A 12,834-nucleotide genomic window follows, 5' to 3' on the forward strand; every position below is an offset into this window, starting at 1 on the left:
TTTAATCAGCCCTTGGTTCGGAACCATGAGGACTAGAATCTTACTGTCATATTTAAGGAAAGGGACACACAGTGACCTCAGCCTAAACATGAGTGGCACCTCCCAGGAGTGGCACCCCACAAGCCCATGAGCAAACCCAGAAAAACTAAAGATTCCTACAGGCTACTGAAAAATGCTAAAAGGCGGAGGCTTATATGATATATGGGGGAGAACCCAGGTGACACCAGCCACAGGTACTAGTCTGGCCGCCATGGTCCGGACTAGGTAGGATCCTGCTCGCAGCAGGCCTGATCCCCTTGGTCAGAACAACAAATACCAGCAACGTTAAGATCACAGGCCATGCTCCAGTAGAAGCTACCCTCAAACTAGGAAAGGAAATACAAACCAGCCCATCATGGTCCTTCAGAAACCCCATACTGACCACAGACCAAACAACAAGAGCCAGTCTCTTGAAGACCCTCCAAAACGACTTTAAAAAACACACGATGTGGACAGCGTAACCACCCACCTGCTCTGGGATGCAACAAAAGCAGTTTCCTGGGGAGCTTGTATATATATAAAAAGGAAAGGGACACTGCTTGGTGTCTCCCTTGCAGTGTCCTGGGTTCAAGTCCTAATGACATTTCCAGCTATGGTTGGACAGCCTTGCAAAGCCCTGTCTAGTGCAGCATCCTGTTCTCACAGTGGCCAACTGGATTCCTTCAGGAAGCCAAAAGGCAGAGCATAAAGGAAAGACCCTTTGTCTCACTGTTATTCCTAAGAATATAATTAGAGCCCCACTGGACCAGGCCAGTGGCCCATCTATTCCGGCATCCTCTTCTCACAGTGACCAGCCAGATGCATCTTGGGGAGCCTATAATGAGGACCTGAGAGTAACAGCAGCTCTCCCTGCTTGTGATTCCCAGCAACGGATAATTCAGAGGCACGCTGCCTCCAACAGGGGAGGCAGCACACGACTTTCTGGTTCCTCTCACCCCTTTTTGCATGAGCCTTGTCATAAGTCATTTCTGACCTTTCGATTCCCTTCCCTATTTAGCTCCGACCTTTAACATGGGACCTCGTTTGTCGCTGTGTGCACAGTTGATCATCAGCTAACGTTTTATTTGCAGGAGGGATCACTTTGAAGTCGGGTGATGGGCAAATTCTCCCTCCCTCCCTGTAGGATAGCTGGCAAATTCCCATTGCCAAACCAGCCACCCCTTAACTGCCAAAGACCTGTGCGTAGAGGTCTTTAGCATAAAGCAAATGTTCAAGCAACAAAGATGTTCAACACAGCTCTCTGGGGTGGGAGTTCCACAATTTAGTGCTGTTGACATGAGTCACCTTAAGCTGGGGCAAGAGTCCTGACGTCCTAGTCAAAGGCGTTAGCTTTATTCATCCTGATGCAGAGCTCTGTGTAACTTCAAACCTTGTGTATTCTAAGAGTTCTGTGTAACATGGAAGATGACTTAAAAAACAAACAAATACTACCCCCCACCCTTCAACCTGGACAAAGTCCTAGACTTAATCTGAAAACACTGAGAGATTTTCAAGTGTTCTTTAATCCTTCAAATTCCCAGGGTTGAGCCTTAGCTTAGTTAGTAAATGGGGGTCTGAGCTTTTGGTTGAATTGCCCCTGCCCAAACTTCATACACTTTCTGCAAAATAGAATTCGAGGGAAGGCAAGTGTTTCAGGCGAACATCGGATGGGCCTGTTTGTCTCTGTATAAGTACACCATATTTCACTTTTATGCTCCCATACTTCATGAGCCTCTTCGCATCCAGGAGATGTTGGGAATTAGATTTCCTCTCCCCACCCCCACCCCTTCTCCTTCTTTGGGAAGAAGAAAAAAAAATTGCATGCCAAAACCCCCATAATTCTGAGAGTGATGGGTTGAGAAACTTGGACCCAACTGATCACTCAGAAACCAAGCCAAAATAACCCCATCTGGCTTTTGCCTGTTTTACGATCTGGTAGAGAGGCTGCGAAAGAGGAGGGTGGGGGATCCTGTTGCTGACAGCTGGGCCCACTGTCCTCCTCCAAAATCAAGACGAATCCCATCTTTAAGATGAGAATGTCCAGTGTCCGGCCGTGGCACCAGGGTATTGATAGGGGTGGGCGTGTGGGGCCCCCCTTTCTTTTCCTGCCTGGTTCAAGTGCTTCTAGGTAGGTAATGATTTCCTCTGTGTGTGTGTGTTGAATTAGAGCGGGAAGGAGTGGGGAACTCAAGGCATTTGGGCTGAATGTGGCCCTCCAGACCTCTCTGCCTGGCCCTTGGAATTCTCTCCAGAGGCCACCCCCCACCCCAGTGTTTTCTTCCTTGGTTGCCAAAATGTGCCTTTCTAACCAATCACCTTCCCGGTTGCAATTTTAACCTGTTGGTTCTCTAATCCTGCCTTCTGGAGCATTGGAGTACAAGTCTATTGTTTCTCCTGCATGCATTGTAACAGGATGCATTGCAAATGATTTTCGGCAGTGCTTTCTTGTAAAAAATAAAAATGTTTAGGGGTACTCTCATTTTGACTCAAGAAAATCACCAGTTTATAGTTCAAATCAGGAAAAATAAATACAGCAAATGGACAAAAGTACAAAAAGCCACAGAATTTTTAGGGGTATGCGTACCCCTACGTCCGTGTCGTCCCCCCCCAAAGGAATTTTTGCTATCTTCCAATGGAATAAGAGTGAACAGGGTTGCAGCATTAGTATTTTGGCCAAACCCCTTTTCCTGGCCACACCCACTCTCTGGCCTTGCTCTGCACTGTTTTTGCCAGGCAGGCATTTGTCCTTGAACTCTGATCACGGCCAGATGAAGGATAGAGAGACACTAAAGCATGTGCAGAAACCAGCCAACGGCCCTGATTGGTTTGCAAGGAGATCAGGCAATGTTGTACAAATAAACGGATAGCTCAGTTAGTAGAGCACAAGACTCTTAATCTCAGGGTTGTGGGTTCGAGCTTCACATTGGGGAAAATATTCCTGCATTCCAGGGGGTTGGACTAGATGACCCTCGTGCTCCCCTCCAGCTCTAGAATCCTATGACTTTCTGCTTTTTCACTGTATCTCCTCCCCTCCATGACTTTCCTTATTGTAATTTGTCCAGTTTCTTTTTTGTGTGTATGTGGGGAGGGGGGGGGGTGTAGAGCAGGTTTGTTGTGCAAGACTTTCCCCATCGACTATAATTGCTCACCCTGTCTTTTCCAGTCCAAGATTGGAGCCCACCACCCCAAAAAGGAATAACCTGGTTAAAGATGTAAGGACATAAGAAGAGTTCTGCTGGATCAGGCCCTCTGAGCACAAGAGCCCTCTCCCCCTCTGCCGTTTCCAGCAGCTGATAATTCAGGAAAAAATTGCTGCTTCTGACTGTGGAGGCAGAGCGTAGCCATGGTGGTTAGCAGCCATCGAGAGCCTTATTCCCCTCCATGAGTTTGCCCAATCCTCTTTAAAACCCACCCCTTTGGGGGCTTAGTTTCAATCCCGCTGCAAGGCAAAGCCGGCTTCTCAGCTGCCTGTCCAAGGGTGCTTGTGCAAATGTGAGCGTTAAAGAGTGTTGGCGGCATTGGCAGCCCGGCGCCTAGGTTGGCCCGACAGCAGTTTTGCTGTCCTCACGGGTCATCATCACCTGTCGGACTCTGAAGCCCGTCTTCAACTCAGCTCCCTCCCACTGCTTTCCTGCTCAGACACTTCCAGACGGTGGAGGCCAGTCTGTTAGGGCAAACTCTCCACCAACACCTGCCTACGTTTTTATACTTAAAACCAGTCCAATGGGTTGCACTTGACCTCCTTAGTTGCTGCGTTGCACTTAAAGCAGGGAGAAGGAGGAGAATGGGGGACAAAGCTGGAGTTGGCCCTGGCGCCCCCTGCTGTTGGTCTCCTTGCCTTGCCTTCTGCCCTACCAGCCCCGACAGGCACTGGTCACAATTGCCTCTAGCTTAGGCATCCCCAAACTGCGGCCCTCCAGATGTTTTGGCCTACAACTCCCATGATCCCTAGCTAACAGGACCAGTGGTCGGGGAAGATTGGAATTGTAGTCCAAAACATCTGGAGGGCTGAAGTTTGGGGATGCCTGCTCTCAGGGCCGTCTTAAGCATGTCGGGCACCCTGGCGCCGTGGTGCGATGATCACTCCGGCGCGCCCCCCCGCCCTGTTTGTCACTGCGGCGGGTGGGCGCAGCCGCGCGACGCCACCCTGGCGGTCCTGCTCCCTGCGCCACCCGGGCTTGCCTTAGAGCCGGCCCTGCCTGCTCTAGCTCTTCACTGCAGTAGCAAAGCACGGAAGGCTCTGATCCTTCGGTGAAACTTCCTTGAACAAGCCCTGTAAGGAAAAGCTGCAGGATATCAGTATATTCCGTTCCAGAGAAGAGAGGTGCCACATCAGTGTGGTGTGTAGTGGTTAGAGTGCTGGACCCAGGACCCAAGAGATGCATGTTCAAATCCCCACTCAGCCATAGTGCAAATTGCAAATTGCCTCGAGGCAGTGATTCATAAATAGGGGATTCATGAACTGTTTTTGGCCTACAACTCCCATCACCCCTAGCTAGCGAGGCCAGGGGTCAGGGATGATGGGAATTGTAGTCTGAAAATAACAGTAGGGGACCCAAGTTTGGGAAACCCTGATCTAAATCTGTATCTTTGGGGGGGGTATAAAAGTTGGGATATAGATTTACAGTGGTACCTTGGTTCTCAAATGCCTTCGTACTCAAACACTGCAAACCCGGAAGTAAGTGTTCCAGTTTGCAAACTTTTTTTGGAAGCCAAACATGCTCCGTTTTGGGTGTTACGCTTCCGATTTGAGTACCACACTTCCATTTTGCGTGTTACGCTGAGGTTTGTTTGTTTTCACTATTTATTTTGCATTTTTGTTTTTGTGGCTCTTTTGTTTTTATGGCTGTGTGGAACCCAGTTCAGCTACTGATTGATGGATTGTGTGACTGCAGTACATTGTTTATTGCTTTCAATTTATGGGTCAATGGTCTCGTTAGATAGTAAAATTCATGCTAAATTGCTGTTTTAGGGGTTGTTTTTAAAAGTATGGAACAAATTAATCCATTTTGCATTACTTTCTATGGGAAAGCATGCCTTGGTTTTGGAATGCTTTGGTTTTGGAACAGATTTCCAGAACGGATTAAGTTTGAGAACCAAGGTACTACTGTAGTTAAAAATAAAACGATTGAACGCACCACTCTTCAGAAAATAAGCACACCCCCTCCCTTTTAGTGCAGTCAGACACAAAGTGTGCCATTTGGGGTGGGGAACAGTGGATATGCACCACCACAAGAACATTTAGGCAGTTCCCAGATTCTTGGCAGGGGCATTTCTGAGGACGTGGGTTTCTTTGATTCACAGAAATGTCCTTTTCCAGCTGCACATTTTCTTGCTGCCCCAGAATGGTACGTTTGATGTTTGGTTGGCGTTGTAGGAAACAAAAAGTCCTGGGCTGCTTCCTCTTGAGAATATTTTGAGAACGCAGTACCCGTTTTTCAGTTTGAAATGTTTTATTGTCCCCGTCTAACATGCAGCGATACTTTTTGCACAATGGCAAGAGTTGATTACGGCTCCAGGATGTCGCTCTGCACAAATCTGAAACTGTCTCACCATTCCTGTTCATTCTCACCACAGATATATTTTATTTTATTTTATTTTATTTAAAAAACCCTCTGAACGGGTTTACATAAAATGTAATAATACAGATTCAAATTGCCAATGAAAGCCAGAAGCTAAAAGCTGATGGTTGCATTCAGTGCTAATCCTAGACACATTGGAAGTTAATAGACATGGTTAACTTAGATTCATTCATTTTGATGGGTTTACTCTGAGTAGGGCTACCATTGGCTACAATCCAAGTTGGCCTTATTCCCCCCCACACACACCTCCAATTATAATTAAAATTGGATAAAAATATATAAAAATGCACATCAGCTTTACATAGCTGGGCAGGCTTGCCTAAGCAAAAAAATGTGGTTTTTTGCAGGCACCGAAAACTAAAGCGAAGGCACCAGCCTAATCTCAATGGGCAGGTTGTTCCAGAGAATAAGAGATTGATTCTGTACACGCTAAACAATTATACGACACCTGAAGGCAACCCTGTATCTGGAAGATTTTAATGCCTGTGATGTTTTGCTGTGTTCTGTTATATTCTGTTGGGTGCCGCCCAGAGTGGCTGGGGCAACCCAGTCAGATGGGCAGGGTACAAGATGATAATAATAATAATAATAATAATAATAATAATAATAATAATAATAATTCTCTTTCTCTTCTCTCTTTGGCGATCACTTGTAGCCGAGTAAGATTGTCTTCCATAAACACGGTTTTAACAGTGGGTCCATAAGTGACTGTGGAGGCCAGTTCTGGATCCACACTTCCTTCCACAGTGGGGACATTGGTTTCCAGGCGGGAGTTGATCACGGTGTGGATTTGCCAAGCGTGCCTTCCTCTTAGCACGTTTCTCCCTTGCGTCCTGAGATCGAGTTTCTTCAAAGCCCATGACACCTTTGGTAAAGGCTGTTCTCCAACTGGAGCGCTCGCAGGCCAGGGTTTCCCACTTGTCAGTGTTTATGCTACACTTTTTAAGATTTGCCTTGAGACAGTTTTTAAACCTCTTTTGTTGACCACCAGCATTATGCTTTCCATTTTTAAGTTCGGAATAGAGTAGTTGCTTTGGAAGACAATCATCAGGCATCCGCATAACATGACCAGTCCAACGAAGTTGATGTTGAAGAATCATTGCTTCAACACTGGTGATCTTTGCTTCTTCCAGTACACTGATATTAGTTTGCCTGTCTTCCCAAGTGATAATAATAATACACCAGGGATAGCTTCTCTGTTTGGCCCATGGGACTCTCTGTAGGCCCCACCCCTTCTCCCCAAGCCACCCCTTTCCCTGCCCCTGTTTTGACTCCTCCTTGAGTGTTTCTGCATCTTTGAACTCTGATATAATGCCTCTTGCTTCCCTGGATGTAGTATAGCGAGAATTGTGTGTAGAAACCAGCCTACTGTAGGAAGGTGAAGTTTGCATTTCTTGCTCCGCCCACTTTTGCTGCTGGCCCCTCCCCTGCTGCCACATGGCCCCTAGAAGATTGCCCCAAAGGCAATGTGGCCCTTGGCCTGAAAAAGGTTATTTATGTGTGGAGCTTAGGCTCCTATACTTTGGCCACCTCATGAGAAGAGAAGACTCCCTGGAAAAGACCCTGATGTTGGGAAAGATTGAAGGCACTAGGAGAAGGGGACGACAGAGGACGAGATGGTTGGACAGTGTCCTCGAAGCTACGAACATGAGTCTGACCAAACTGCGGGAGGCAGTGGAAAACAGGAATGCCTGGTGTGCTCTGGTCCATGGGGTCATGAAGAGTCGGACACGACTGAACAACAATAACTACTACTGCGGCCCGTGTTTTGTTAGCCCAAAAAAATGGAAAACGAGCGAGGTCCCAACTAAAGAAGAATGGCAACTTAAGTTGACAGAATATGCACAGCTTGCAGATTTAACATATAGAATTAGAGAACAAGAAGAACATACATTTAGAGAAGATTGGGAAACGTTTATTGAATATCTGGGGGCGGGGAAATTGTGCACACCCGAAAATGTTGGCAGCATTAACCGTGTTTCTCATATTTTAAGGCATACCTACAAAATAAGCCATGGCAGGGTTTCCAAGGGTTGGTGAAATATAAGGCATACCCCGAAAATAAGCCGTACCGGGTTGTGGTGGGAGGAAAAGGAAGATGCTGCTGCCACGAAGAGGAGCCACGAAGCCTCCAACACGAGGCAGCCGCTTCTCAGGGCTGCCTCAGACGGACGCCCCGCCACGTTCCCCCGCCACCGCGTCTTGCCTGCCTCCCTCGGCAGTGAACAGAACTTCGGAGACCTCTGAAGTTGCGTTCAGTGCCGGGGGAGGCAGGCAAGACGTGGCGACAGGGAAAAGTCTTCCCCCGCCGCTGCGTCTTGCTGCGAAAAGCCGGCACTGAACGCAACTTCGGAGGTCTCCGAAGTTCTGTTCAGTGCCGAGGGAGGCAGGCAAGATGCGGTGGCGGGGGAACGTCTTCCCCGCCGCCGCTTGTCGCCGGCATGGGGCTTGGCAGCGGTGGGGGAAAGGAGCAGGATCGTTCCTTCGCCTTTCCCCCACCCCGCCCGACAGAGCCGGATCCGACGAAGCTTCTTGCTGTACCATACGTAATAAAAATAAGACATCCCCTGAAAATAAGCCATGCTGTGTTTTTTTGAGGAAAAATAAATATAAGACGGTGTCTTATAATATGAGAAACACAGAAGATAAATTCAGAAGTGTAAATGAGGTTTGATGGGTGCAATAATGGAATACTATATTGAATGGTTTCGTTTTTGAAAAATATGCAGGAATCTATGATATGCAAAACGAACAATGGAAGGAGAAGAAGGGAAGTCGTTGATATTTTAAGGATGTTAAAATGAGTATTTTAAACTGTGTACAGTGGTACCTTGACATCCGAACAACTCGACTTCCGAAGGTTTCGACTTCTGAAGTCGACAAACCCGGAAGTCTTTTCGCCACTGGCGCATGCGCAGAAGCGCAAAATTGCGCTTTGCGCATGCGCAAAATGAGCGCTTCGACAACTGAAGACTTCGACTTATGAAGAGCTCCGCGGAATGGATCGCCTTCGTAAGTCAAGGTACCACTGTAACAGAAAATTTAATGCAAAATAAAAAAATTCCTTCAGTAGCACCTTAAAGACCAACTAAGTTTATATTTTGGTATGAGCTTTCGTGTGCATGCACACTTCTTCAGATACCTGAAGTGTGCATGCACACGAAAGCTCATACCAAAATATAAACTTAGTTGGTCTTTAAGGTGCTACTGAAGGAATTTTTTTATTTTGCTTCGACTCAGACCAACACGGCTACCTACCTGTAACTAGAAAATTTAATGAACATTTTATTTTTTAAAAAAAGTTCCTTAACTGTGCCTGTATTTCCTCGGCAGGTACCATGACCAGCAGGACGTTACCAGCAACTTCCTGGGTGCCATGTGGCTCATCTCCATCACGTTCCTGTCCATCGGCTACGGCGACATGGTTCCACACACATACTGCGGCAAAGGCGTCTGCTTGCTCACAGGCATTATGGTAAGAGCGAACCTCGTGGAGGAAGTCCTGGGGGAAGATTAAACATTCTGTGTCTCGTCTGAAGTGCTGTTTCAGGGCTGGCAGCCTCCCGATGCTGTTGGACTCCAACTCCCATCAGCCCCAGCAGGCACTGGCCAATCCTTTCGTTCCCCTCGGAGAGCTACAATTCCTAGAGTGGTTTAACAATTGGTCCCCTCTTCCCATGGAACTCTGGGAACTGTAGTTCTAGTAGGGGGAATAGGGCATCTCCTAACTGCTCGCAGCTCCCTTAACAAACTACAGCTCCCAGAATCCTTTGGGGGAAGCCACAACTTTTAGAAAGTAGCGCTTTAATAATAAGAATTGTTTTATTATTTGTACCCCACCCATCTGATTGAGTTGCCCCAGCCACTCTGGGCAACTTCCAGCATATACAAAAACACTTCTTTTTAAACATAAGGTGTGGCCTAGCGGCATGGCAGAGAGGGTGGGGGAGAGCAGGGAGAGAGGAGCATGACGGGGAAGGTTGCGCCCAAAATTTGGTGGGTTTTTAAATTTAAAATCTGTCCCCCAAGACAAGACACTTCCTTCCATGTTGACTGCACTTAGGGGTGGGGGCTTAAACTGAAAATATTCCCCTTGGGACTCTCCGCTGCTCTCCATTCATCGTCCTTGTGTGTAGTCACAATCCTTGTGGTTCCTTTTAATATTTTAATATATTTATTAAAGTTCTATTCCTCCCAAAGGATCCCAGGGCAGCAAACCACAAAAGCAGCACCATTAAAAGTAATTTCTAAAATAATAATAATAATAATAATAATAATAATAATAATAATATTTAAACCGTCTAGAAAGAACCTCTTAAAAACGTGGTTGTTCTCGCTTGCCATGGCGCAAAGATGCGAAGAAGGAGTTATGCGGTCCTAGGCTGCTACCAGGGACCCAGGTGGCGCTGTGGTTAAACCACTGAGCCTAGGGCTTGCTGATCAGAAGGTCGGCGGTTCAAATCCCTGTGACGGGGTGAGCTCCCGTTGCTCGGTCCCAGCTCCTGCCAACCTAGCAGTTCGAAAGCACGTCAAAAGGCAAGTAGATAAATAGGAACCACTACAGTGGGAAGGTAAACGGCGTTTCCATGTGCTGCTCTGGTTTGCCAGAAGCAGCTTTGTCATGCTGGCCACATGACCTGGAAGCTGTACGCCGGCTCCCTCAGCCAATAATGTGAGATGAGCGCGCAACCCCAGAGTCGGTCACGACTGGACCTAATGGTCAGGGGTCCCTTTACCTAGGCTTCTACCATACCATACTTTTAAAGCATTTTAATACCACTTTAGCAATCGTGGGAGAAGTGAGGAACCTCACATAAGGTGGAGCCAGGGCCCCAAAGTCAACTAAAATTGCAGTTTTATTCCCATCCTCCTCCTGCCTGCTGAGATCTGCACAACGGCACTATACATTTATACCACTTTAAACAGTCATGGTTTCCCTCAGAGTATCCTGGAAACTATAGTTTGTTACAGGTACCAAGAGCTGTTGACCCACCCCAACCCCAATTTCCCTCATGGAACTACAGTTCGCAAAGGTCCCTAGAGAAAGGTTGTTAAGCCGCTCTGAGAATTTTAGCTCCATGAGAGGAATACACCCTTGGCATACTACAGTTCCCAGGATTCCCCCCCCCCCCAGGGGAAGCCATAGCTACTAAAGTGTTATGATACTGCTTTAAATATACAGCGTGGATGTATGGCTTGGAGATCTCTGTAAGGAAGGGAAGGAAAACATTCCGGAATCCTTCAGGACTCCCTCATGTCAGGGATGATAGGAGCTGTAGTCAAAACTTGTTACAGGCACTGAGGGTTGTTCTTCCCCTCGCAGAGCTATAGTTTCCAGAGAGGTTTAACAGCCATTCACTCTGGGGAATTGTAACTCTACGAGAGGAACAGGCGTATCTGAACAACTCTCAGCGCCTGCAGCAAACCAGTTTCCCAGGGTTCTTTGGGGGAAGCCAAGGCAATTTGAAATGGGATTGCATAGGACAGGTGGGGCCTAAGGCTAAGGAGGAAGAGGTTGATGGTTGTTGCGGCCCTCTGGGCTGCTTGTAAATATGAGGCTCAGGACTGCAATTACCTCAAGGACTGCCTCACTCCATATGAACCTACCTGGCCCCTGAGATCATCTTCTGAGACCCTTCTTTGCGTGCCTCCTCCATGTGAGGAGGGTGGCAACACGCGAACGGGGCCTTTCCTACAGTGGCTCCCTGTTTGCGAAATGCTCTCCCCAGGGAGGTTTGGCTGGCACCTCCATTATACGCCTTTAGGCCCCAGGCAAAAACATTCCCCTTTAACCAGACCTTGGGCTGATTGACATCCAGCACCCTTTTAAAAATGCTTTGGGGAGGGGGCATTATTGCCCTGTTCTTGTTTCTATTTTTATTATCTACCTTGTGTTTTCCGGTTGTGATTTTATGTGGTGAACCGCCCTAGGACCTGTGGGCATTGTGCGATATACATAATTAATTAATTAATTAATTAATTAATAAAGGTAAAGGTAAAGGGACCCCTGACCATTAGGTCCAGTCGTGACCGACTCTGGGGTTGCGCGCTCATCTCGCATTATGGGCCGAGGGAGCCGGCGTATAGCTTCCAGGTCATGTGGCCAGCATGGCAAAGCCACTTCTGGCAAACCAGAGCAGCACATGGAAACGCCGTTTACCTTCCCGCTGTAGCGGTTCCTATTTATCTACTTGTATTTTGATGTGCTTTCAAACTGCTAGGTTGGCAGGAGCTGGGACCGAGCAACAGGAGCTCACCCCGTCACAGGGATCCGAACCACCGACCTTCTGATCAGCAAGCCCTAGGCTCAGTGGTTTAACCACAGTGCCACCTGTGGTTAAACATTAATAAATGCAGGCAAGTGGGGTCTGCCTGGCAGCAGCCTCCACCGCTTGCCGCTGTGTGTGGAAACGAGGGTGCTGAATGAAGATGGCCGTTCTCACCTGAACTGGCAGAGCCTCTTTGGTAAGCTCTGCTGGTTAGGAATGGAACCTCCATGTCCAGTGGCAGTCTGCCTCTAAATACCCAGCTGCTACCAGCTGTAGAGGATAAAGCACAGGAAGGGCTGTTGCCCCCGCGCCCTGCGGGGTGTGATTTCTCAAGAGCATCTGGCCCACGACTGTGGGAAACAGGATATTGGGCTGCTGGACGCTTCTTTACTTGTCCCATCCAGCAAGTCTCTTCCTGAGCACGTTCTGCCGTGGTTCCAACCTCTCCAGAGTTGTCCCAGATGTCTTCCGGAGCCAGCTGTGGAGCGTTCTCGCCTGCCCGCCCCCAGCCCACTCCATTAATCCAAGCTACTTACAGACAGCGCCATTTCTTGTTTGTTTATCTCTCTTTTAATTAATGAGCTAGATTGGGCTGCCCTAGCCCACCCAGGGGAAATATGCAGCGGCGGCAGCAAGTTCTCCCTCTCCCCTTTCGAATGTTGCTGAAGGTTTGCAACTGGGTGGAGATATTCCTTTGCCAGATTAATTTCTCGGAAGCCGGATCCACGGCCTGGTGAGAATCCCAGAGCTTTATGAGTCAACGAGCGACGGCCCGAAACTTGTGCGCATGCAAACGGCTTCGGGAAAGGAGCACAGGCTCTGCGGCAATATCCAGCTTTCCGAAAGGCATGGCTTTAATTTAAAAACCATGCCTCTAGGCCTCATGGTGGTCTTGAATTGCCTGCTTTGGATACCATTCCTCTAGGTGTCTACCAGGAACTGAGGATCAACTCGTAACATACATT

General features: G+C 47.9%; 1 protein-coding gene across 2 annotated transcripts in view; it reads left to right on the forward strand.

Moving 5' to 3' along the window:
• KCNN3 (potassium calcium-activated channel subfamily N member 3) overlaps nucleotides 1–12,834 on the forward strand; it is a 98,503-nt gene that overhangs the window by 45,087 nt on the left and 40,582 nt on the right. For both annotated transcript variants that reach the window (XM_060269989.2, XM_060269990.2), the window contains exon 4: nucleotides 8,934–9,075. In XM_060269989.2, coding sequence (XP_060125972.2) covers nucleotides 8,934–9,075 — 142 coding nt within the window. The remainder of the gene's footprint in view (nucleotides 1–8,933; nucleotides 9,076–12,834) is intronic.

Source organism: Zootoca vivipara, chromosome 16 (genome assembly GCF_965207765.1).
Source record: "Zootoca vivipara chromosome 16, rZooViv2.hap1.1, whole genome shotgun sequence".
NCBI lineage: Eukaryota > Metazoa > Chordata > Lepidosauria > Squamata > Lacertidae > Zootoca > Zootoca vivipara.